The sequence below is a fragment of the Chaetodon trifascialis genome (genome assembly GCF_039877785.1).
Source record: "Chaetodon trifascialis isolate fChaTrf1 chromosome 24 unlocalized genomic scaffold, fChaTrf1.hap1 SUPER_24_unloc_1, whole genome shotgun sequence".
NCBI classification, from domain to species: domain Eukaryota; kingdom Metazoa; phylum Chordata; class Actinopteri; order Chaetodontiformes; family Chaetodontidae; genus Chaetodon; species Chaetodon trifascialis.
In genome coordinates, this window is record NW_027255838.1 from 835278 (window position 1) to 861034 (window position 25757).

Consider the following 25757-nt stretch of genomic DNA (forward strand, 5'->3'; position numbering starts at 1 on the left):
ACACCGCTCCCATTGATGAATCTGCCGCCCTCACCACAGCCTTTACACCATGCAATTCCCCACTCGTCATTCCTGTCTTCATCTCGTATAGACGTCGCCCTGCTCAAAGTCACCAACAAGGGGCACATACATGTCTCCTGCGTTCATTGCTTCCCTCCTCACTGCCTCCTCCCTCGACTATTAAGATGGCACTGATCAATGCCAGATCTCTTAACAATAAGACTTTTATTCTGAAAAACTTTTTTTCTGCTCACACTTTGGATTTTTTGCTGTTAACCGAAACCTGGCAAAAGCCAGGTGATGTCAGTGCCTTTTCTTAGCTCCTCCCTCCTAGCTCCTCTTTTTTCAGCTGTCCACGAGCCATAGGCCGAGGTGGTGGTGTAGCCTCTGTGTTCAAGAATAAATTCAAATGCAGATTAATCACAACAAATACTTACTCTAGTTTTGAGCTGCAGGTCTTTGTGTTAGTAACTGTTCCATCCTGTGTGCTATTATCTACCGTCCTCCTAAGGCAAACCAGAATTTTATTTCTGAATTTTCTGAGTTTTTAGCAGAGTTTTTACCAAAATTTGACAAGATCCTAATCTGCAGAGATTTTAATATACATGTCTGCTGCTCAGCCAATCAATTGGGTAATGACTTCAGAAATCTTTTAGATTCTTTTGATCTCACCCAATTGGTGGCCGGACCAACGCATAATCTTGGTCACACACTGGATTTAATAATCACCTATGGTCTCTCGGTGTCAGTCAAAGAAATCAGTGTCACTCCCCTCTCCGATCATCTTCCCATACTCTCGACCTAATAGTGCCATCTTCGGCAACTAAGCCCCTCTTACCTCCTTGCCGTCGCCGCATTATCACCTCTTCCACTGCTAGTGACTTTGCATCAGCATTTCAGAACAGTGATCCCACTACCCTAGACAACCTGTTTTATCCTGCCTCACCTGACTGTTTCATCTCCTCCTTCCACTCTACCTGTACTTTAATTCTCGACTCTGTAGCTCCTGTAAGGATAAAATCCTCAAAGTCCAGGGCTGATCCGTGGCTGAATGATTATACCCGTGCTCTTAGGCAAGACTGCAGATTGGCAGAACGGAAATGGAAGAAGCAAAAATCTCCCATTTTGCTGGGTATCTGGAGGGACGTTAGGTACTTATCAAAGAGCTATGAGAGACGCAAAAATCACTCTATCTGTCCAGACTCATCTCTACGAGCAGCAATCATCCAAGGGTATTATTCAGTACCATAAACTCTGTCATTAATCCATCCACTAGTAGCCCCACAGATGCTTCAACAGCAACATGTGAAGAGTTTTTAAAATTCTTCGTTGGCAAAATTGTTTCTGTTCGAGAAAAAATTACTGCTAACACCAACGTCGCAGATAATGGGCTGAATTTTGCCTCTGTGTACCCAACTGCTGTTTTTAATCATTCTGACCCTGTTTCCCTCCCCCTCCTCTCTGAGACCAACTGTCCCTCAGACATTGTCCCCGCTAAGGTGCTGAAAGAGGTATTTCATACTGTCGGACCTTACCTCTTTGTTTTTAATCAATATGTGCCTTAGCTCAGGTACCGTCCCAGATGTTTTTAACTATGCCGTGGTCAGACCACTTCTTAAGAAACCTCACCTGGATCCCTCAGTTTTATCTCATTTTAGGCCTGTTTCTCACCTGTCTTTTTTATCCAAGGTCTTAGAGAAGGTCGTCATACCTCAGAAACTCTCGTCATAGCTCAGAAACAGGTCTTTCTCTGTTATGATTGGAGATCTCTCATCCTCCTGTGCCCCCCTCTCTTGTGGCGTCCCTCAGGGTTCCATTCTCGGCCCTCTACTTTTTACCCTTTATCTACTGCCTCTTGGAAAGATCATCTCCACTCATAATCTTCACTTTCACTGTTATGCTGATGACATTCAGGTTTACCTCCCGATTATCCCCAATGCTCCCTCTTCAAGTGCCTAGAAGACATCGACCGATGGCTGACACAAAATTTTCTGCACTTGAAGCAGTCTAAAATGGAATGTATTGTTTTTGGTACCTCTGATGTATGTGAAAATGTGATTAGTAACTGCAATTCTTCTTCCTTTGCCTCTCTTCTTAAACCTGCTGTAAGGAATTTGGGAGTTATTTTGGACCCTGGTCTATGTTTTGAGCAGCAGATTGACTCTGTAGTGAAGCTGAGTTTCTTCCAACTACGTCTTTTAACTAAAGTTAAGCCCTTCCTCAGCAGGAACGATCTTGAAATGGCTATCCATGCTTTTATCAGTTCTAGGTTAGATTACTGTAATTCCTTGTACTTCGGCATCAAGCAATCTTCTCTCTCTCGCCTTCAACTGGTACAAAATGCTGCAGCACGCCTTCTAACCAACACCCCCGTTACAGTCACATCACTCCCGTTCTTCTTGCACTACATTGGCTCCCAGTTAAATTTAGGATCATTTTTAAATTGATAATGTTTGTTTTTAAAGCTTGCTCCAGCGTATCTGTCTGATTGTATAAAGCTTAGACGACACTGTAGAGCCCTCCGGCCCTCAGAACAGCCCCTGTTGGAGGTTCCTGTTTCTAATTTTAAACAGTGGGGGGATCGTGCCTTCTCGATTGCAGCCCCGAAATTGTGGAACTCCCTACCCCCGAATAGCATTTTATTAATGACTTGGCACTTTTTAAATCACATCTTAAAACTCATTTATTTAGACTGGCTTTTAATATTGAGTAACTTTTACCCTTTGATATGCATTTTTTGTTGTGTTTCTTGCTGTGTATCTTTTGTAATTTCTCTGTAAAGCACTTTGATCATCTGTCTGATGTTGTAAGGTGCTATATAAATAAACTTCATTATTATTATTATTATTATTATTATTATTATTATTTTGTCTGAATTCAACATTCAGACATCAAACAGCAGCAGAAACAGCCCGTTTGGATGAACATCTTGTCTTCTTTGGAATATTTGGATGAAGTTAATGAAGGCTCAGCTGATTGATCGACTGAATTTTTGACCAAAGTTTTGCAGTTTTAAGATGAAATTTGACATTTTTCAGATCAAATTATTGAACAGAAACTTGAAATAAAGACCAAATGGACCAACTTGATGATTTAAATGCAGCTTGGTTCAATAATTCAGCAGCAACAGACGACTCAGTGATTTCAGCTGTGACTGAATGAAACCAGTTTCCAGTAAAGTTTGAATGAAACGGAACAAAAGTTCATCTGATTTCATGAATGTGATGAAAGAGGAAGAGACTCAGCGTGTGTTTGTGTGTTCAGGAGGCTGAAAGTGACGATGGAGCAAACAAAAAGTCAGAATTTAAGAAGAAAAAGTGACATATTTTAAATGTCTGGAGGACAGAGTCACACCACAATACACAACAACACAGAAACACACACAGAAACACACAGAGACTCAGTTAGTACGACGCTGCAGGAAAACGGTGAAAATGTCAAATATTTTGTGGGAAACATGGAGAGAAGATTGAATTTTAGAGGAAGTTTCTGAATATTGAGCAGAGATTTTGCGGGAAAACCAGCGTTTGTTGGTGTGTTTCAGCTTCATCTCAGTCTGCGCTTTTGCTGTTTGTCACACTGTGGCCAAAAGTATGTGGACGGCCGAACTTTCACTCAGTGTGTGATTAACGTGACTGTGACACCGTGTTCATGACTGTGCCGCACATCAGCCTCCAGTCTTCTGCGCTCAGCCTTTGCAGCAGATATTGAAGCTGCTGTTTGATCCCGATCGGACACCAGAGCATCACTGAGGTCCAACGCTGATGTCGGCGATCAGGTCTGGCTCACAGTCGGCGCTCCAGTTAATCCCAAAGGTGTCAGATGTGGTTCCAGTCACGGCTCTGTGAAGACCCGCTGAGTTCTTCTACACCAAACTGGAAAAACCGTTTCTTTATGGACGACAGCATCAGAAACGTTTCTCCGTATCTTTCAGCTGAGTCCGGTCAGCAGTCCTGACCTGAAGAAAGACCATAAAACACTCACAGCAACATTCAGCTTTGACTGCAACAAGATCCACAACTGAAATCAACACACAGCTGAAGGTTCAAGTCAACAGCGTTTCCACACTTTAATGATCACAGCCTCCATCTTTAAAGGACAGGAAGTGGAAGAAGTTTACAAAGTAAATGAGGAATCTTTTCAATAATTTTCAACAAAGTTCATTGATCAATTTATTCCAATAACCTGAAAGACTGATGTGACTGAGATCCTGCACAGACTCAACTGATCTGTTCAGCAGTGTTTGTCTAACAGGAGGAGACTGTCCCTCCTACAGAGGACACAGAGACACTGAGGAAGCAGACCTGAACCCAGACCAGAACCCAAAGGCAGGATAAAGAGGTTCAGTGAATGTGGTGTTGAAGGTGTGGAGGTGGATCAGTGAGTCAGAGGAGACACTGTAGAAGGACAGAGTTCCAGCAGGACAGTCCACATACACTCCTACTCTGTGAGAGACAGAGGAGGAGGAGGAGGAGGAAGAGATGAATATTCTTCTGTCATTGTGACTGACAGAGTAATGACCATCATCAGAGCAGGAAAGACTCCAGGACTGATCATTCCATCCTAACAAACACTCTTCACTGTCTCCTTTCCTTTTGATTCTTCTGTAACTCACTGACACAGAAACGTTTCCTCTCCACTCGACCTCCCAGTAACAGCGACCAGTCAGACCAGTTTCACACAGCAGCTGAGGCAAGGGTTCAAACCTGTCTGGATGATCAGGATATGACTGATCCTGTGTCACATACGTCATCGTCCTGTTGTTGTCAGACAGTTTGATCCTTCTGTTCACTGTGTTTGTGTCCAGTTTGAGTTCACAGGAATCTGATGGAGAGAAGAAGAAGAAAACAGCTGCAGTTATTGATCGATCATCTGTTGATTGATGGACAGTTTGATGATGACATCAGAGATGTGAATGAGTGATGTCACAGTTTGAAGATGGCTGAATGTGCTCTGCTTTGTTGTCATCAGTCAAATGAAAGACACACTTACACTTCCTCAGACCTGGTCTCAACCATCGGACTCCAGCAGGCTCCACCCTGAAAGGAGGAGGGGGGTCAGAGCAGCACCTCCTCTTTCAGCATGCAAACATGGACGTTACATCACTCTCACACACACAAACACAACATGTTGATGCGGCCTGCTTCTCCCTCTTCAGCTCTGCTCAGACACTGACAGCGACACTGATTCTCTCTCATCATTAAATCTGCCTTCATCAGCTCATTTCCTCATTTCAATCTGTTGCTGACTTCTATTCTGAGCTGCTTCACTCATTGATCGCTCTCTTGCTCTCCCACCTGTGACGATTAATAATCAGTCTGACTTTGTCTTCACTCAGCAAACCAGCAGAGCTTTAATCATTTATTGTTGGACACGCTTGTCTTCGTCATGTCCCACATGTGACCGTGCTTCATGTGTTCATTACAAGTGTGAAAACTGTCAATGAATTCAATATCTGAGACGAGTCATCACGACTCTGTTGTGTGGAAATCTTTTCATGTAAAACTTCCTGAAGTTCACCAGAACAAGAAGAGCCACTTGATGTCTGCACATGGAAATATTTACATGCCATGTTTGCTGTGAAGACCATGTTCAGTCCAATTGTTGTCCACTGATGAAGGAACAGACCAACATTTTGAGAAAAACACTTGAATGAAGCGTCTCAAAAGTCCTGCTCTGTCCTGTGGTTGTCAGGTTCCAGCAGTTTGAACTAAATACAACTGCTTTGGACTTAGTGGAAGCTTGTTTTTATGTCTTTGAGGACAAAAAGGACATTTGTCAAACTGACAGACAGTTCTTTTACCATGCAGAGATCTGTCCAACCTCATCAATGATGACCAACAGGTCATCATCATGTTTGTTCCTGGAGATGTTCTCCTTGAGAACTCCAACACAAATATGTCCTTTTCATGTTCAACCAGTGTTTATGTTGTGAACAAAGGACAAAGGTTTCCTACATGTCTGACTGTTCATGTCTCACTCATGTCCACCATCAAGCAAAAAGACAGACAACATGTTTCCAGCTCTTCCTCCTCTTTCACACTGACTGACTGTGGCTGCAGCAGCCTCTTCATACCTGAGAGTGTCCAGTCTGCAGTGAGGATCCTCCAGTCCAGCAGACAGCAGCTTCACTCCTGAGTCTCCTGGATGATTGTAGCTCAGGTCCAGCTCTCTCAGATGGGAGGGGTTGGATCTCAGAGCTGAGGCCAGAGAAGCACAGCCTTCCTCTGTGATCAGACAGCCTGACAGCCTGAAAACACACAACAACACACATGGAAGATCATCTGAGGGTCCTGCTGTCCGTCCAATCACTGCTCTCACAATGCAGAGATCTGATAGGCTGAGCAGCATCACGAGGGAGGAGTTACAACACATAATAATTCTCAACAGTTTCTGTGTTTCAGGTCAACGACTTCACACTCAACACTTCACTTCCTGAGGTCCTGAGCGACACCTTTGTGCTAATTAATCACGACTGAATCAGGAATAAAGTGACGTCCACTAATCAAAGTCACATGACAACAAAACATAAACGAGGATTTCCATCTCAGCCAGACTTCATTAATAAAAGGTACATTGAGAGAAAACATCTGCCAATCAATGAATGTCTGTGTCAAATGTGTGGACTTCTGAGGTTAAAGAAAGACGTCAACGCTTTTACAACAAACAGTAACTTGATCTGACCTGAGAGTTTCCAGTGCACAGTGTGGACTCTCACAAATGAAAGTTTAGCTGTAGAAATATTTTTCCATGTTTGAAAAGGTTTTGTGCAAACAGATAATCTGAATATACTTCTGATATTTTCAGTAGTGAAGTTTCAGAGTCTGACAGACTGAAACACAAATTTCCCGTCTTTGTGAGTGATACCATGAGTGAGTCACTGCATCTCACACGGTAAACCATCTCTCTGGTTGTCTTCGTCCTTTAAAGTTGTTTCATTTTGAGTGTTTTTAAATCTTTGGTCAACAAGAGAACAACACAATTCACAGTTGGAAAGAGAGAAAAATCTCCCCATCATGTATCTCATGCTCACCCTTTTGAAAGGCATCCCTGAGATGCAGTGGATCGGAAAGTGTCACCGTCCACGACAAATCACCTGGCAGGTGAGGCCCAATATGCTGAAGTGCACTGCAGGATTTGTTCTTGTTGAAAATCTGGCATCTTTTGCTCACCTGTTTTGCTTTTTATACGTCCATATTCAGCACAGTTGGAGATTACTTTCCTTGACACCGAGTTCCCCTTTCCAACCTCATATTTCTTCCATAGCTCTGAAAGCATATGTTTTCTACCACCGTGTCCAAAGCGCTCATACATGTGTTTTAGCAGGAGAACTGAAATGTGTGTATCTTTGCGTAAGATACAAGGGTGTTTGCTCTCATCAGGTTTTGCAGATCCATGTAGCCTGCCACGTACTCATACGATGCCTACAGATCAAGCCTACAGATTTATTGCTGTTTTGTCTTCTATCTGGGGTTGTTTCCAGTGTTACAATTTCAGCTGGGAATGTTTGTCTCTAGACTTAGGCAATAACTAACCTTTCTGCCTGTGAGAGATCTTCAGCTGTGGGAAACTGTGCACCAACTTTGGTCTTGAAGGGGCAGAATTTTGCACTCCCCTTTTGGCTGCTTGAGTGGGTGCCGCTGTGGCCGAAGGAAAGTTCCTTACGTCTTTGGTTTGAGGTACCATGCCACTGCTTTGAGGAGCTTCATCCACTCTGAGAAGACTGAAATCAGCTGGTCTGTGGGAGCCTTGGTGTTTTTCAGCACTGTTGTGACTACAGCAGTGTTTTTCCTGACCTCTGGATCATCTTTTCAGGCCAGGTGCAGCTCTTTCCTTTGCATTTTGTCCATCCTGACAAGCAGTGCTGCATCCGTCAGCTCCAGTCCTGGTCTTGTGATGTGCTTCAAAGGAAGAACTCTGGACTTTCCAAGGGCAAAAGCAACATGCACAACATCCTCAGTGTTGATGGTGGATATGCAAACTGTAGGAGGTCCAACTCGCTGCTCACCAGGTTATGGAGGTGGTTGAGTATTGAGGGCACTCTGGGATGCACGTTCTTCTGGGCCAGAACCACACAGGAATTTTTCCGCAGGGCTGGAACTCTCTCCAGACTGAGGCTCATGCTGATGATGCTGATCTGCTGTCTCTGAGCAGTCTGGAGCTGATGCCATTAGGGCCTGTAGCCTTTCTCGCCCTCATCTCCCTGAACTTCTTCCTCACCAGATCTGTGGTTATTTCAGGTGGTGGCTCCTGCTGAGTGAGGTGGGGGGAGGGGTATGTAGTCTCTGATGTGGAGTGGAGGGGGGTTAAGTGGTGTCAAGAGGGTGCTGCTGGTGTCAGGGAGAAGGTGGAGAAGTAACAATGACAGGTCTGGGTCTGGTGGTTGGGGGAGGGAACAGGGATGGAATCAAATCTATTGAAAAACTGGTTCAGTTCATTTTCCCATTCCCTGTCTCCAAATTCTGGGCCCCTCCCACTGTCGCTGCTGTGACCTGAGCTGGTTTTCAGGCCTCTCCAAACCTCTCTGGCATTGCTCTAATGGTGGCACTGCTCCAGCCTCCTCCTGTGGCTGTCATTGCCTCTCCTGATCTCCCTTTTCAGCGCATTTTTGTCCCCAGATTTGAGAAAAATGTTTCTTTTCATTCACAAGGCTTTCAATTTCGGGAACATCAAGAGTTTGTGATGTCGGAAACACCGTACCTTCCTGGTAGCCACCCAATGTAGTTTTAAAGAGTTCAGAAAAGAGTAAAAAGCATATCACGAGTCTCACCTGTAAATCCATAACCAAAACCCAATGAAACTGGATTAATGAAAGACAAGTTGAAAAAAAATCTGGATGAAAAAAATCTGCTCATCAAATGAACTGACATTAGAGAAGCAGAAAAGAAGAAATGTGTCAAAGATTTTATTACAAACAGTAACTTGACCTGACCTGAGAGTTTCCAGTGCACAGTGTGGACTCTCCAGTCCAGCAGACAACAGCTTCACTCCTGAATCCTGCAGGTTGTTGTCACTCAGGATCAGCTCTCTCAGACTGGAGGACTGGGATCTGAGGACTGAGGACAGAGCTTCACAGCTTCTCTCTGAGAGGTTACAGCTACTCAGTCTGAAGAGACACAGGAAGGAAGCAAACAGTCAGTTAGATATCAGAGTATTTATTGATGAAGAAACTTCACTATCTCTGTACTTACAGAGCTTTGTTGGAGGCTTTGACCACTGGCAGCAGCCTCAGAAGAGCCTCCTCTGAAGCAGAGAATTTCTTCAGGTCAAACACGTCCAGATCTTTTTCTGATGACAGTAAAATGAAGACCAGAGCTGACCACTGAGCAGGAGACAGTTTATCTTTGGAGAGACTTCCTGAACTCAGAGACTGTTGGATCTGATCCACCAGAGAACGATCATTCACTTCATTCAGACAGTGGAACAGATTGATGCTTTTCTCTGCAGAGGGAGTCTCTTCAATCTTCTTCTTGATGTACTCGACTATTACCTGATTGGTTTCTGAGCCACTTCCTGTCTGTGTCAGCAGGCCTCGTAGGAGACTCTGATTGGTCTGCAGGGAAAGACCCAGGAGGAATCGGAGGAACAAGTCCAGGTGTCCATTTGGACTCTGTAAGGCCTTGTCCACTGCACTCTGGTGGAGATGTGTTAGTTCAGGTTCTCTGTCTCTGAAGACTTTAGACCACCAGGAGGTTCTTTGTTGTTCTGACAGCAGATTGACTCCAGACTTGATGAATTTCAGGTGGACATGAAGAGCAGCCAGAAACTCCTGAACACTCAGATGGACGAAGCAGAACACCTTTTCCTGGTACAGTCCTCTCTCCTCTTTGAAGATCTGTGTGAACACTCCTGAGTACACTGAGGCTGCTCTGATATCGATGCCACACTCTGTCAGGTCTGATTGGTAGAAGATCAGGTTTCCTTTCTGCAGCTGCTCAAAAGCCAGTTTTCCCAGAGACTCAATCATCTTCCTGCTCTCTGGAGTCCACTGAGGATCTGACTCAGCTCCTCCATCATACTTGATGTTCTTCACTTTGGACTGAACCACCAGGAAGTGGATGTACATCTCAGTCAGGGTCTTGGGCAGCTGTCCTTCCTCTCTGGTCTTCATTACATCCTCCAGAACTGTAGCAGTGATCCAGCAGAAGACCGGGATGTGGCACATGATGTGGAGGCTTCGTGATGTCTTGATGTGGGAGATGATTCTGTTGGCCTGCTCCTCGTCTCTGAACCTCTTCCTGAAGTACTCCTCCTTCTGTTCATCGGTGAACCCTCTGACCTCTGTCACCATGTCAACACACTCAGGAGGGATCTGATTGGCTGCTGCAGGTCGTGTGGTTATCCAGAGGCGAGCAGAGGGAAGCAGGTTCCTCCTGATGAGGTTTGTCAGCAGCACATCCACTGAGGTGGACTTTGTAGCATCAGTCAAGATCTTATTGTTGGTGAAGTCCAGAGGAAGTCGACACTCATCCAGACCGTCAAGGATGAACAAAACCCTGAACTCTTCAAACCTGCAGATTCCTGCTTCTTTGGTTTCAGGAAAGAAATGATGAACAAGTTCCACCAAGCTGAACTTTTTCTCTCTCAGCACATTCAGCTCTCTGAAAGTCAATGGAAACATGAACTGTATGTCCTGGTGGGCTTTGTCTTCAGCCCAGTCCAGAGTGAACTTCTGTGTTAAGACCGTCTTCCCAATGCCAGCCACTCCCTTTGTCATCACTGTTCTGATTGGTTCATCTCGCCCAGGTGAGGCTTTAAAGATGTCTTCTTGTCTGATTGTGGTTTCTGGTCCGTGTGGTTTCCTGGATGCTGTTTCAATCTGTCTGACCTCATGTTCATCATTGACCTGTCCTGTCCCTCCCTCTGTGATGAAGAGCTCTGTGTAGATCTGATTCAGGAGGGTCCGCTTTCCTGCTTTAGCGATCCCCTCAAACACACGCTGGAACTTCTCCTTCAGGTTACATTTAAGATTACGCTGACAAACTGGAGCAAGATGTTCTGATTGAAGACACAACAAATAAATCAATGAGTGATTGATAAAGTTGAGATGAGAATTTAATGTCCTTGTCTGAACATATTTTGGTCCATCTGTTGGACATCAGTGAATGTTCACTGATCCAACAGTTAAGCCTTTAGAGAAATCCTCTTACTGCTCTGCAGACGCTCAGCCAGCTCCTCCTCCTTCATTCTCCTCAGGAAGTGCAGCGTGATCTTCAGAAATGCCTCTCTGCTGCTCCTCCTCTGCTCTGCATCCTCACCATCCAACACCTCCTCATCCTCCCCCTGATTCTCTGAGCATTCTGGGTAATCTGAGCTCAGAACCGTCTTGATCTTCTTCAGCTCGTTCCTCACAAAAGAGACAATGTTCTCCTCCAGCAGCTGGAACAGAAGATGATATGAATGACACAAAGTGAAATCATGGAAGCAAACATCAGATCCATGTTGGACAGACTGACGGTCCACTGGTCTAAAAAGTGCAGCGTGGACATTACTGTGGACAGAACAGATGTGAAAGCAGCTGTTGTACATGTACAGACCAGAAATATGGAGTCCAGGTGAGTCTGATGCTGCTGGGCAGACTGACCACTGGGAACCTCTGAGCTCTCCTGGTGGACTCTGTGGAGGAATCATGAAGAATTAGCTCACATCATGTCCGTCCACACAGAGACAAACACCAGCTGAAGGTCCTTTGAGCTGAAGTGTTGATTCCAACATTGAATCAGATGGTTTCCACTGACATTAAAGTGTTGCTCGTACTGCTGATCCCACCGTGAATCAACAGTCTGCATTTCTGTGCAGCTTTCACTTTACTGTGTTGGTTGAGCAGCTTGTCTGGTTGAGTCCCTCCAGTTCTCATTGAGCCTATAATACTGTGGACAGCATCACACAGCTCACACAAGCTAACTGGATGCTACCTGTCCAGCACAAACTGGCAGTGAGTCCCAATAAAGTAAGTGAAACATGAGCAAAGCAAAGAGAGAAGCAGAGAATACTGGATCAAAGCAAAGCTGAGGCTGATTTCACATCCAGCTGTGTTTCACATGAAAGCTGGAACGTTCTTCTCTGGACGACATGAAGGAAACAGCTGCAGCTGTTGCTCATACAACTTGTTCTGGCTCTTTCTTTTATTCTTGGACAACATGTATTTCTTCTTGTCCACTTGTTGGACACACAACACATCTTTGAGCTTTGTCTCCTCTCTGAGCTCCTGCAGCCTTTAGTTACCCATAACACCCTTCTCTGCATCAGACGTCTTAACAGAGGCACAACTCCAGCCTGATGTGAGGCGCCATGATGCCGCCGTCAGTGTTGTTCTTGACTTTGTGAATCCATCAGCAGCATCAGTCACAAACAGACTGTGTGTTTCCTCACACTCTCTGTGTTGCTTCACTCTGTGTTTCACAGCAGCTGATCTCAGTCCAGCTGTTATCACTGACATGTTTGTGTTTGTGTTGTCACATGACTGAAAAGCACAACATGTTGATTTGATGGAGGAACTCAGTGGAATCAGGGTTAGCCTTCGTTAGCATCTGTTAGCCTCAATCAAGTCACTGTTTCATACTCATGCAGTCATCAGTCAGAACGTGTGTGTGGAGGAAATGTTCAACTGGAGTCAAGAGCTGAAGACTGGTTATACTGGGCAGCTTCCACATGTGAGGATAGAAACGAATGAGAAGAAGAACGACGCTGAAAATAAAGGTCAAATTGTCCAACAGGATTTTAACACTGAGAACAACTTACTGTCTGTCAGAGACATGTTGCTGTTTAAAGTGAATAAAGAAATCCTTTGACTGGGTGCTCTTCAAGGACACACAGCTGGGTTCAGGTTCAGATTCAGCAGAGGTTTGTCTCCCATCGATCCTGTCAGACACACAGGAAGACCATCATTATCCTCAGCTTTCAGTGTCCACATGTGGACATGTCAGTGCTGTTTAGGGACAGACTGGACAAATGTCCTTTAACACTAATCTAGCTCTAACCTTCGTCATCATTCTAGGACAACATGAACATCAGAATGACAACTGGTCAGACTGGATTTAATAAGGACAAACATCAGCAGTGGACAACATGAGGAGGACATATGGACATTTCAGGTCAAACTGTCCAACATGAGTGTCACAATGAGAACAACTTACTGTCTGTCAGAGACCTGTTGCTGTTTAAAGTTAATGATGGCACCCTTTGACTGATCACTCCTGAAGGACACACAGCTGGGTCTAGGTCCAGGTCCAGGTCCAGGTCCAGGTCCAGCAGAGTCTGGTGGGTCCTGCTGCTCTTGCCTTCAACACAACACACACAGAGCTTTGAGTGTGAATAATGACGGTGGACAGATTTGAGTGCTCTGAGTTGGAGACGAGTCCTGGACAGTCAGAGATCCTCGTCTCACCTCTGAGCTTCGGTCTGGACGTCATCGTCCCCACACAGACTGGTTTTAGAGGGACGGACTCCCTCCTCTCTGTCCTCACACCGATTCATGCTGCTGAACTCACGTCAGCTCACACACACTTTGATCTGGAGAGGAAACACAAATCATTCATGTGCACATCAGCTGAAATCATCCTTTCATGGTTTCTCCTGTCAAATATCAGCTGCTCCTCCTCTGATTGGCTGTTATCTCGTCTCTCATATCAGTGTCAGCTGAACGCAGTCTGACAGCAGTGTGTTGGTGTTAAGAGGTCTAGACATCACAATTTGAAGCACAAAAGGACCTGATATCCTGATGAGGAAATGGGAGGTGGGGTGTCTCAAGTAAATGAAGTACAAGGAACTGAAATTGCCATCACACTTTTTGCTTTACATCAAGTCAGCTCAGTCACTTTATTTTTGGTATCTTGACATTTTAAAGAAGTAGGTTGGGACACTTTTCATTCATACTATACGTTCATGTTCATTATAACTATACACAACATATTTACTGCGCTGTAAAACAGATTAGATGTAATTTGGTGTTGATAGGTTGAAATTCCAGTGAGCTATTTCAAAATTTCAGTATTTGTGTGTTGTTGTCATTATTTTTTTGATTGTGAATAAGCAGAGATTGCAATTTTACGACGGTCCCTAAGCGCTCCGGTTGTCGCACGGTGTGAAGGATATTCAGCGTCGTTCGTTTGAGTTTTCGCCACAACAACTGAGGTTGGTGAGTTGATGAGACCTGTGAAATGTCTGGCTTAGTTATCTCTACAAAGTAATACCGACCTGGATGGAATTGGTGCGGTTTTCATGACGCTATTAAAGTTATAAACAGAAAAAACAAGCGAATGTCGAATATAAACCAAAGTCACCTCTGTCGCGACACGAGCCGTTTTCAGCTCTGTCTTGTCAGATGCACCGCGTACGTTACGAACAAGTTCACCAAGTCACTTTAAATATCGTGCAAACCGAAACAGAGGCCAGCTGAAGAAAACCTAAGGAGGACTAAGAGGGCAACGTGAGCTAGAGTCCAGCCAAGCGCTGGGGGACCAGCCAAGCGCTGGGAGACCAGTCACTGTCCGTGTGCGCGACAGTGGGGTACGTCTTCTTCTGAGGGGTTTATTGGCGGTTGGCAAACCAACTCATGGCGCATTACCGCCACCAACTGGACTGGAGTGTGAACAAGAGATAAGGCAGGATACAAAACAAAAACAATAGCAAAAACAAAAACTAGATTCTGTTATCTAACTTAGTTTCTTTAATGAACTTAAATGTCATATTGTATCTTGCCTGCTGATTTCCCCAAAAGCCCTGTTAGTGTAAAGTGGTGATGTTTTGCCTTCCTTAATGACTGACTAAGATTTTTCCTCTGGGTGTCATATTTCTTGCAGTGGAGTAGTACATGTTCAACTGTTTCTGGCTGGTTACAGTGTGTGCAGTGTCCGGTAGGGTGTTTGCCTATTTTGTGCAATGTATGATTGAGAGCTGAATGACCTATTCTCAGACGTGTTATAATGTTTTCTTCCCTACGTTTGAAGCCCACCTTCCTCCCATCACCCACATGCCTTTGTATTTGATACAGGTGCCTTCCAGTTTTGCTGATGTCCCAATATTCCTGCCATGTAGTTTGTGTATTCTTTTATATTCTTATTTTTCTTATTTCTTAACTTGCATGCCTACCTGTGCAATTCGGAGTGTTTGCTTGGCCAGAATATCTACCTGTTCATTTCCTTCCACACCCACATGAGCAGGGACCCAGATGTATTGTGTGAATATGCCCTCAACATGCATTCTGTACATTATTAGGTATATTTCATTGACTATATCCATCCTGAATGCTGACCTGCCTGATCTAATACTTGATAGTGCTGAGAAACTGTCTGATGCAATAACTGTTTTTTGTATTTCCCTCTCCTCTATCCACTGTAACGCCAATAATATAGCCAGCAGTTCTGTGGTGTATACGGAAAGATGATCTGATACCCTTTTCTTAATATGTGTGCCACTCACCGGAATATATACTGCTGCTCCTGCACATCCTGTATCTGGATCTTTGGATCCATCTGTAAAAATAAACACTGAATCTGAGAAATGCTGGTCTAAATAATTCTGGACTATATGCCATATAGGATGTTTCCCTGACTTTTCCTTCAATTCTTGCTGTATTTTGAGGTCTACATTTGGCAAAGGAAATAACCAGGGAGGAATGGAAGAGATTGGGACTGTGGGGCTGTACTGCAATTTACTCAGTCCTATGATTCGTGCTTTCACGTCACCAATCCAACCAAAACTACTGAAATTAGTCTCATTGTGTTCCCAGCAGTCTGCTAAGATATTCTCGGCAGGATGTTTATCACCATGTCCCTGCAGATTGACCCAGTATTCAATTCAATTCAATTCAATTCAATTCAATTCAATTCAATTCAATTCAATTCAATTCAATTCAATTCAATTCAATTCAATTCAATTCAATTCAATTGTATTTGTATAGCGCCAAATCACAACAGAAGTTGTCTCAGGACACTTTCCATATAGAGCTGGTACAGACCAAGCTCTTTTATCTACAGAGAACCAACAATTCCCCCATGAGCAAGCACTTGGCGACAGTGGCGAGGAAAAACTTCCTTTTAACAGGCAGAAACCTCGAGCAGAACCAGACTCTGGGTGGGCGGCCATCTGCCTCGACCGGTTGGGTGAGAGAGGGAGAGCAAGAGAGGGAGAGTGAGACAGACAGACAGACAGACAGACAGACAGACAGACAGACAGACAGACAGACAGACAGACAGACAGACAGAAATGCAGTCAGAGAGAGAGAGAGAGAGAGACAGAGAGAGAGACAGAGAGACAGACATGCAGTCACAGTAACAGTGACAGTGTAATAACAGCAGTAGCAGTTGCAGTGGATGTCAGGCAGGGCCAAGGCAGGAGACGCAGCTGCAATCCACGATCCAGATTCAGCCACTGTCCATGGGAACCTGCAAGACGACAAAGCACAGAGACTCCGGGGAAGGAGCTAAGTTAGTAACACGCCGTGGTAGGACATGAAAGCGTGCAGATGGAGAGGGACAGAAGGACAGAGGAGCTCGGTGTATCTTTGGAGGTCCGACAGTCTAATCCTATAGCAGCATAACTAGGGGCTGGTCCAGGACAAGCCTGAGCCAGCCCTAACTATAAGCTTTATCAAAAAGGACAGTTTTAAGCCTACTCTTAAATGTAGAGACAGTGTCTGCCTCCCGGACAAAGACTGGAAGATGGTTCCACAGGAGAGGAGCTTGATAGCTAAATGCTCTGACTCCTGTTCTGCTTTTTGAGACTTTAGGAACCATAAGTAGACCTTCATTCTGGGAACGCAGTGTTCGAGTAGGGCAATAAGGTACTATGAGCTCTTTAAGATAAGAAGGTGTCTGGCCATTTATGGCTTTGTAAGTAAGGAGGAGAATTTTAAACTCTATTCTAAACTTTACAGGGAGCCAGTGCAAAGTATTGGAGAAATATGATCTCTCTTCCTGGTTTTTGTCAGAACACATGCTGCAGCGTTCTGGAGCAACTGGAGAATATTCAGCAACGAATTTGGGCAGCCTGATAGTAAAGAATTGCAATAATCCAGCCTGGAAGTTACGAATGCATGGACTAGTTTTTCTGCAGCATTTTGAGACAAAATATGCCTGATTTTTGCGATACTACGTAGGTGAAAAAAGGCTGTCCTTGAAATTTGTTTTACATGGGAGTGAAAGGACATGTCTTGGTCAAAGATGACTCCCAGATTCTTTACAGTGGTGCTGGAGGCCAGCGCGATGCCATCCATAGCTGCTATGTCATCAGAAAGTGACTTTCTAAGATGTTTAGGGCCTACTACTATAACTTCAGTTTTGTCCGAGTTTAGCATCAGAAAATTGCAGGTCATCCAGGTCTTTATGTCATGAAGACATGCTTGTAGTCTAGTTAACTGACTGGTTTCTTCCGGCTTCATTGATAAATATAGCTGGGTATCATCTGCATAGCAATGAAAATTTATTGAGTGCTTCCTGATAATCTTACCTAAAGGAAGCATATATAAGGTGAATAGAACTGGTCCAAGCACAGAACCCTGCAGAACTCCATAGCTGACTTTAGTGAGCACAGAGGAGTCGTCATTAACGCATACAAACTGAGAGCGATCTGACAAGTAGGATTTAAACCAGCTTAGCGCAGTTCCCTTAATGCCAATGAAGTGTTCCAGTGTCTGCAATAGGATGCCATGGTCAATGGTGTCAAATGCAGCACTAAGATCCAGTAAGACTAGTACAGAGACAAATCCTTTATCAGATGCAATTAGATTTGTAACTTTAACCAGTGCTCTCTCTGTGCTATGATGTACTCTAAATCCTGACTGGAAATCCTCAAATAAACTATTATTGTTTAGAAAGTCGCACAGCTGATTGGCAACTGCTTTCTCAAGAGTTTTTGAGAGAAAGGGAAGGTTGGATATCGGTCTATAGTTGGCTAAAACCCCTGGATCAAGAGTTGGCCTTTTAAGTAGCGGTTTTATCACAGCTACTTTAAAGGACTGTGGTACATAGCCTGTTGATAAAGACAGATTGATCATGTCTAATACTGAAGAGTCAGTGAGAGGTAATACTTCTTTAAACAGCTTAGTCGGGATAGGATCTAAAATACAGGTTGATGATTTTGATGATGAAATTATTGAAATTAGTTGGTGAAGGTCGACAGGAGTAAAACAGTCTAAAACTGCGACAGACTGAGTAACAGTTTCTACGGTTTCTGTGTTTGAAGACAAAACAGTACCTGTTGACGGCAGGAGCCGATGAATTCTGTCTCTAATAGTTAGAATTTTATCATTAAAGAAGCTCATGAAGTCATTACTGTTCAGAGCTAAAGGAATACATGGTTCAATAGAATTATGGCTCTCTGTCAGCCTGGCTACAGTGCTGAAGAGAAACCTGGGATTGTTCTTATTTTCCTCTATTGTTGCAGAGTAATAGGCTGCCCTGGCACTGCGGAGGGCTTTCCTGTATATTTTAAGACTGTCTAGCCAGGCGAACCGAAATTCTTCCAAATTGGTAGAACGCCATTTCCTTTCTATTTTCCGTGAAGTTTGCTTTAATTTGTGGGTTTGAGGAGTATACCATGGAGCTAACCTCCTCTGTTTAATTTTCTTCTTTTTTAGGGGAGCAACAGAGTCAAGTGTCATAGGCAATGAACCTGTAGCACGATCAACCAGGTAGTCAATCTGGGAGGGACTAAGGTTAGCATAGGAATCCTTTGTTGTATTGAGACATAGCATTGAATTAAATACTGATGGGATCATATCCTTAAATTTAGCTACAGCACTATCAGACAGGAGTCTGGTATAAGAATTTTTGCCTACTGGCTGGGAGTCTGGTAATATGAATTCAAAAGTTATTAAATGATGGTCCGATAAAAGAAGATTCTGTGAGGAGACTATTAAGTCTTCGATTTCAATGCCATATGTCAGAACAAGGTCGAGGGTGTGGTTAAAACAGTGAGTCGGTTCATGTACATTCTGATGGAAGCCAACTGAGTCTAATACTGAGATAAACGCAGCGCTAAGGCTGTCATTATCAACGTCGACATGTACATTAAAGTCACCTACAATAATTACTTTATCTGCTTTAAGGACTAAACCTAATAGAAACTCTGAGAACTCAGCTATAAATTCGGAGTAAGGACCAGGAGAGCGGTATACTATAACAAATAAAACTGGCTGCACTGTTTTCCATTTTTCATGAGAAAGAGTGAGAACAAGGCTTTCAAATGAGTTATAGTCGAGTTTAGGTTTAGGGTTGATCAAAAGGCTTGAGTCAAAAATGGCTGCAACTCCACCTCCTCTGCCGCTGCCTCGAGGAATGTGAGTATTAATATGGCTCGGAGGAGTAGCTTCATTCAGGCTCACAAACTCTTCAGGACACAGCCAGGTTTTAGTCAGACAAAATAAATCAACATTATGGTCTGATATTAACTCATTTACTAAATCAGCTTTAGAAGACAGAGATCTGATGTTAAGGAGTCCACATTTTATTCTCCTATCTTGTTGTACTATTGCAGTGGTTGTTTTAATTTTAATTAGATTCTTATGTTTAACTCCTCTTCTCTGTATTTTTGGTTTACTTAGTTTACGTGGTCAGGGGGCAGACACAGTCTCTATGGAGTGTTGGGTGGGTAACTGCTCTAATGGAGGCGCAGAGAAGCATGTAGGACTGCAGCTCGGCCTCCTGGTCTCAACTCTGAGTTGTCAGGGGTTAGGTTCATAAATAAAATCGGTCAGATTTCTAGAGATGAGAGCTGCTCCCTCCAAAGTGGGATGGATGCCGGCTCTCCTAATCTGAACAGGTCTTCCCCAGAAAGTCTGCCAATTATCAATGAAGCCCACACCGTTTGCTGGACACCACCTCGACAGCCAGCGATTGAATGATGACATGCGGCTAAACATGTCATCACTGGTCAGATTTGGCAGGGGTCCAGAGAAAACTACGGAGTCCGACATCGTTTTTGCATATGTACACACCGATTCCACATTAATTTTAGTGACCTCTGATTGACAAACCGGGTGTCATTATCGCCAACGGGAATAACAATCTTACTGTATTTACGCTTATCCTTAGCCAGCAGTTTTAAATTTGATTCGACGTTGCCCGCTCTGGCCCCCGGCAGGCATTTAACTATGGTCGCTGGTGTCGCTAACTTCACCTTTCTCAAAATGGAGCTGCCAATAATCAGAGTTGGTTTCTCAGCAGGTGTGTTGCAGAGTGGGGAGAACCTGTTAGAAACGTAAAGCGGTTGGTGGTGACCCGTGGGCTTCAGCTTGGGACTATGCTTCCTTCGAACAGTCACCCAGCCTCCCTGATTTCCCGGCTGCTCGGGAGCAGTCGAGGGAGGGCTAGCCGAACCTGCACTTGGTCGGTCCGCACCAGCTACGGGGGCCTGGCTAACTACAGCTAATGGTTTGGTTTCCATGGTGCGGAGCCGAGCTTCCAATTCACTAAGCCTCGCCTCCAACTCACCAAATAAACTACATTTATTACACGTACCAGTATCACTAAAGGAGGCAGAGGAGAAGCTAAACATGTGACACACCAAGCAGGAGAGAGCTGGAGAGGGACAGAGAGAAGCCATCGCTAGCTGCTAGGCTAAGCTGGTGTAGCTAGCAGAGCAGATAAGCGCGTAGACAAATAAAATTGACGGTTGCTAAATAAACAGACTTATGGGTGCTTGAGCAGAACTAATGTTACTTTAGAGTGCGGATAAAAGGCCGCTGTAACAAAACACAGAGCAAATTGCACTCAGAGGAACAAGAGCGACAAACGCACGCTACTCCTAAGGCAGCAACCAGAAACAGGAAGTGAGACGATACGCTTACCTCAGCACGTCAGCCGTCAGCATGGCCTGCAGGTGATTAGCTCTGGACCTGCTCTTCCCATGACAAGTCTCTCCAGAGTCTTCATAATGTGGGAGGTCAGTGCCACAGGTCTGTAGTCCTTTGAGGCCCATTCATTGTTTACGCTTCCAAATCAAACCCCTTGCAATAATTTGTATCTATACAAAATAGCATCTCATTTCCAATATGAATCAAAACCCACGACTGAAACGCAATTACAATATTTGACTTATGTGGCATTTGGGTATGCAGCCGATTAGCTTAGCTTAGCATAAAAACTAGAGATGGGTAAACAGCCAGCCTGAATCTTTCCAAACTTCTCCTCACTACTCACCAAGTTGTTGATTGGAGACCCAACACTGATCCGTGCTCGTCGTCTGCCACCATCAAAAAGTACGCCATTCACCGTTGAAATGCTGAAACCAATAATAACTAAACTGGGTTTGTCTCTGCTTTTAAAGCCGGTGCGTGGAATGTTGTGACCTCCCAACATTCCGAGTACCACATCTTCAAAGAGATCAAAGCCAAAGCAGCAGATTAAAGAAAAAAAAAAAGATTTCATGGTACCTTTAAGACAAACAACAGTAACTGGATTCAGTCATATCAAAACATGGTTGGAGGCCAAGTCTCATGATCTGTTTACAATCAATATATGCAGCGCCGTCGCAGGGGGGGTGGCAGGCACCTCCCAAAAGACTCGCAAGTCAATCCAGCAACATCTTGGAGTGAAACCTCATATAGATTAAGACCTGTGCTTCAAAGCCCTGCTCCAGTCCTTTGATAGGTCACAAAATGGCTTTGATCCATCAGGGATGACATCACCATTCCGCTGAGGTCATTTGTTTCCATAGCAACAATAAAGACAATATTAAAGCAGTCATTGCAATCAAAGTACACCAGAGAAATCCCCTCAGAACCAACTGACACCTGTCATGAACCAGTAAACACTACTCCAGGCTAACTGATGGTGAACCTGTGAAAACTCTGATAGACCTGTCAACTCTAAGCAGTGACACAAGTATGAACCATTAAATCTTAACAGATCACTAAAACAACTTACTGTCAGCCTGCTGTAAAACTGGGACATAAACATGAGAGGACCATGTCCACGATCCACATTACAGTCACAGCCATGATCCTCGGGAACCTATGATGCAAAGGCACGAACATGTATTCATTCAGAGGTACTAACATGCATTGACAGGAAACGAGTGGGTACAGATGGAGAGTTGGGGGAACTTACGCTTCCAAATCAAACCCCTTGTAATAATTTGTATATATACAAAAAAAAATCTAATTTCCAATATGAATCAAAACCCCACGACTGAAACTCAAGTACAATAGTTTGACATATGTGGCATTTGGGTATGCAGCCGATTAGCTTAGCTTAGCATAAAAACTGGAGATGGGTAAACAGCCAGCCTGAATCTTTCCAAACTTCTCCTCACTACTCACCAAGTTGTTGATTGGAGACCCAACACTGATCCGTGCTCGTCGTCTGCCACCATCAAAAAGTACGCCATTCACCGTTGAAATGCTGAAACTAATAATAACTAAACTGGGTTTGTCTCTGCTTTTAAAGCCGGTGCATGGAATGTTGTGACCTCACAACATTCCGAGTACCACATCTTCAAAGAGATCAAAGCCAAAGCAGCAGATTAAAGAAAAAAAAAAAAAGATTTCATGGTACCTGAAAGACAAACAACAGTAACTGGATTCAGTCATATCAAAACATGGTTGGAGGCCAAGTCTCATGATCTGTCTACAGTCAATATATGCAGCGCCGTCGCAGGGGGGATGCGAGGCCCTGTGTGAACTCCAAATGCGGCCCTGCTCTTTGACATGGATGCTAAAACGTGTAGAGATCTAACTTTCCAACAAATGTCATATCATTATGATGTAAAAATAATCATTCCCACTAATCGATCTCCGGGCACTTTGGCTTCCTCCCACAGACCAAAAACATGCTCATTAGGTTAACTGGTTACTCTTGGATTGCCCTTAGGTGTGGGCACAAGCTAACGGTTTACAGCACTGCAAAGTAACGTTACGTCAGCTGTAACGCTAAATTATGTTACGTGTGCTTTGCTGCTCATATCAATAATGCATAAATATCAATAGCAACGTTACATTATACGTGTGCAGTAAATGAGGTTAACTCAGCAACAACCAATGTCAGTAACATAACGTTAATGATATAACAAAGACTGGCTGCCTGTAAACACGTTTTCCTCCATGGCAGTCAAGCCAGCAGCCTCTCGCGTATCCGTGGTCAAACCAGCCACCGCAATGAATGGAATAAAATCACTTTCTCCCATAAGTAGTTCACCAAATATGTATTGCTGGATTTAGTACTTCTTGACAAAGGAGCAGAGGATTACAGTATGTGGCAATCACAGTTCATTATTGCAATGGGAAGATCGGAAATTACCCTACCTGCTCTGGAGGACCCACTGCAACTGATGTGGAAGGTGAGTCTGCTGCACCCTGTGTTAATATCAAAGTTAAAGTCTGCTTTATTATCAATTCTTCAACATGTACTGGACAAACAGAGAATTGCAATTGCGTTTCTCTCAAACCTTGGTGCATGAAATACAAAAAAATAAGCCAGCCACACTAAAATAAACAAAAGGAGTACAGTCAAACTGGAAGAATAAATAAGACATGGTAATCAATTGACGAGGCAAATTACAGTCAGTGCAAATACATACTTATAATTTAAAATATGCAAGTATGTGTGGTTACTGCAAAACCCAAGCATACGTAGGTAAATGATAAAAAAATACTGCTGGCACATGTGCTAATGAGGTTATGATTTAGAAATAAGAATTTGAAAAATCAAAAACATTTCATTATTACCTGTTAAATGTAGAGGAAAAGGGCTCTTATTGCTATCTGTAAGGCACTTTGATGGTGAATTACTGAAAAACTACACAGTAGTATAGTAGTAAGTAGTAGTAATACACATATTATTAGTGCAAGTAGGTGATGAAGTAATAAGTCCAACACTACAGGCTTGGTGGACTACTTATAGAATAAATTAATTTTATTTCACTTACAAGTTGGATGAAAATGGCTCTTACTGCTATCTTTAAAGGAATTTAAGAGTGAATTACTGGAAAAGTACACAGTAGAAGTACTTCATAGTACTTATACAAGTAGTAAGGGAAGGGTTAGGGTTAGGGAGAGGAGGATGACAGCCAAGCTGTCCTCCATGACAGACAATGACTCCCACCCCCTCCAACACACACTCACTGCACTGAGGAGCTCCATCAGTGACAGGATGCTACATCCAAAGTGTGTGAAGGAGCGTCGCAGGTCATTCCTTCCTGCAGCCGTCAGGCTGTACAACAGAAGCTGCTCCAAGTAAGTATATACTTGTTTTGAATTTGCATTGGACTTGTTCTAATACTTTATACACTTCATTGATGCTGGTGTATATTGGAATTTCCCCTCATGGGACTAATAAAGGAATATGGAATTGAATTGAATTGAATTGAATTGAATTGAATTGAATTGAATTGAATTGAATTGAATTGAATTGAATTGAATTGAATTGAATTGAACTGAATTGAAGTACTAAGTCCAGGAGGAGAAGTTTGATAAACTTCTTATTTAAGAAATTGATTTTATCCCACTTAGAGTTTAGACGAAAATGGGTTTTATTACTGTCCGTAATGGATTTTGAGAGTGAATTACTGGAAAAATACACATTAAATTACTTGACAGTATTTGCGGAAGTAGTATAGGACGTAGTAAGACGAGCAGTCCAGGTTTGATGAACTTCTTATGGAAGAAACTGATTTTATCCCACGTCAAAATTAGACAAAAATGGCTTTTATTGCGATCGGTAAGGGATTTTGAGAGTGAATTACTGGAAAAGTACACAGTAAAAGTAGTTGATAGTATTTGTGCAAGTAGTATAGGAAGCAGTAAGTGCAGCAGTACCGGTTTGATGAACTACTTATGGAAGAAAGTGATTTCATTCCACTTCAAAATTAGAGGAAAATGCGAATTATTGCGATCCATAAGTGACTTTGAGAGTGAATTACTGGAAAAGTACACAGTAAAAATGTTTGATACTATTTGTGCAAGTAGTCTAGGGAGTACTTAGTCCAACAGTACATATTTGGTGAACTATTTATGGAAGAAACTGATTTTATCCCACGTCAAAAGTAGACGAAAATGCAAATATTTCACGATCCTTATGGGATTTTGAGAGTAAATTATTAGAAAAGTACAATATAACAGTAGCTGATAATATTTGTGTAAGTAACATATGAAGTACATTATCCAGTAACACCTCTTTAGCTACTTATGGTATAATTTTTTTTTTTTTTTTAACTTTTAAAAAATCATTTCAATATGACAGCTGCACGGTGGCGCAGCAGGTAGTGCGCGTGCCTCACAGCAAGAAGGTTGCCGGTTCGATCCCCGGGTCAGGCGGGGCCTTTCTGTGTGAAGTTTGCATGTTCTTCCCGTGCATGCGTGGGTTCTCTCCGGGTACTCCGGCTTCCTCCCACAGACCAAAAACATGCTCATTAGGTTAATTGATGACTCTAAATTGTCCGTAGGTGTGAATGTGAGTGTGAATGTTTGTTTGTCCTTGAATGTGGCCCTGCAATCGGCTGGCGACCGGTTCAGGGTGTACCCCGCCTCTCGCCCATTGTAGCTGGGATAGGCTCCAGCCCCCCGCAACCCCGAAAGGGATAGGCGGTATAGATAATGGATGGATGGATTTCAATATGACATTCAACACATTGAAGCCTGCACAACACAAACACACAGAGAGAAAGACTGATGCTTTATTTTGAAATCCGGAAGTAAGGATTGGTGGCGGTTGCTTTCACCGTAAACTTGAGAGTAAATGCGCACTTGAAATACAGCGGCGGCTGGTTTGATCACTGATACGCGAGAGGCGGCTGGCTTGACCGCAGTTTTACCTCCGTCT

General features: G+C 43.5%; 2 protein-coding genes across 2 annotated transcripts in view; one reads left to right on the plus strand and one right to left on the minus strand.

Moving 5' to 3' along the window:
• The window catches only part of LOC139328098 (NLR family CARD domain-containing protein 3-like), a 387375-nt gene that overhangs the window by 126829 nt on the left and 234789 nt on the right, over positions 1-25757 (plus strand). The gene's annotated exons all lie outside the window — the stretch shown is intronic.
• Positions 4052-11778, minus strand: LOC139328099 (NLR family CARD domain-containing protein 3-like). Its single transcript, XM_070958195.1, has 7 exons — positions 11538-11778; positions 11151-11379; positions 9192-10998; positions 8933-9106; positions 6077-6250; positions 4993-5039; positions 4052-4824 (listed from the first exon to the last, which is right to left on the minus strand). Exons 2-7 carry the CDS (start codon positions 11185-11187, stop codon positions 4271-4273), a joined length of 2793 nt encoding a protein of 930 aa, XP_070814296.1. The 5' UTR covers positions 11188-11379; positions 11538-11778; the 3' UTR covers positions 4052-4270.

Coding starts and splice junctions, on each gene's coding strand:
- LOC139328099 (XM_070958195.1), bottom strand. CDS start 11,187: ATGAAGGAGGAGGAGCTGGCTGAGCGTCTGCAGAGCA. Junction 9,107..9,191: donor AAAGCCTCCAACAAAGCTCT/GTAAGTACAGAG, acceptor GTGTCTCTTCAG/ACTGAGTAGCTGTAACCTCT. Junction 4,825..4,992: donor GAGACCAGGTCTGAGGAAGT/GTAAGTGTGTCT, acceptor TCTCTCCATCAG/ATTCCTGTGAACTCAAACTG.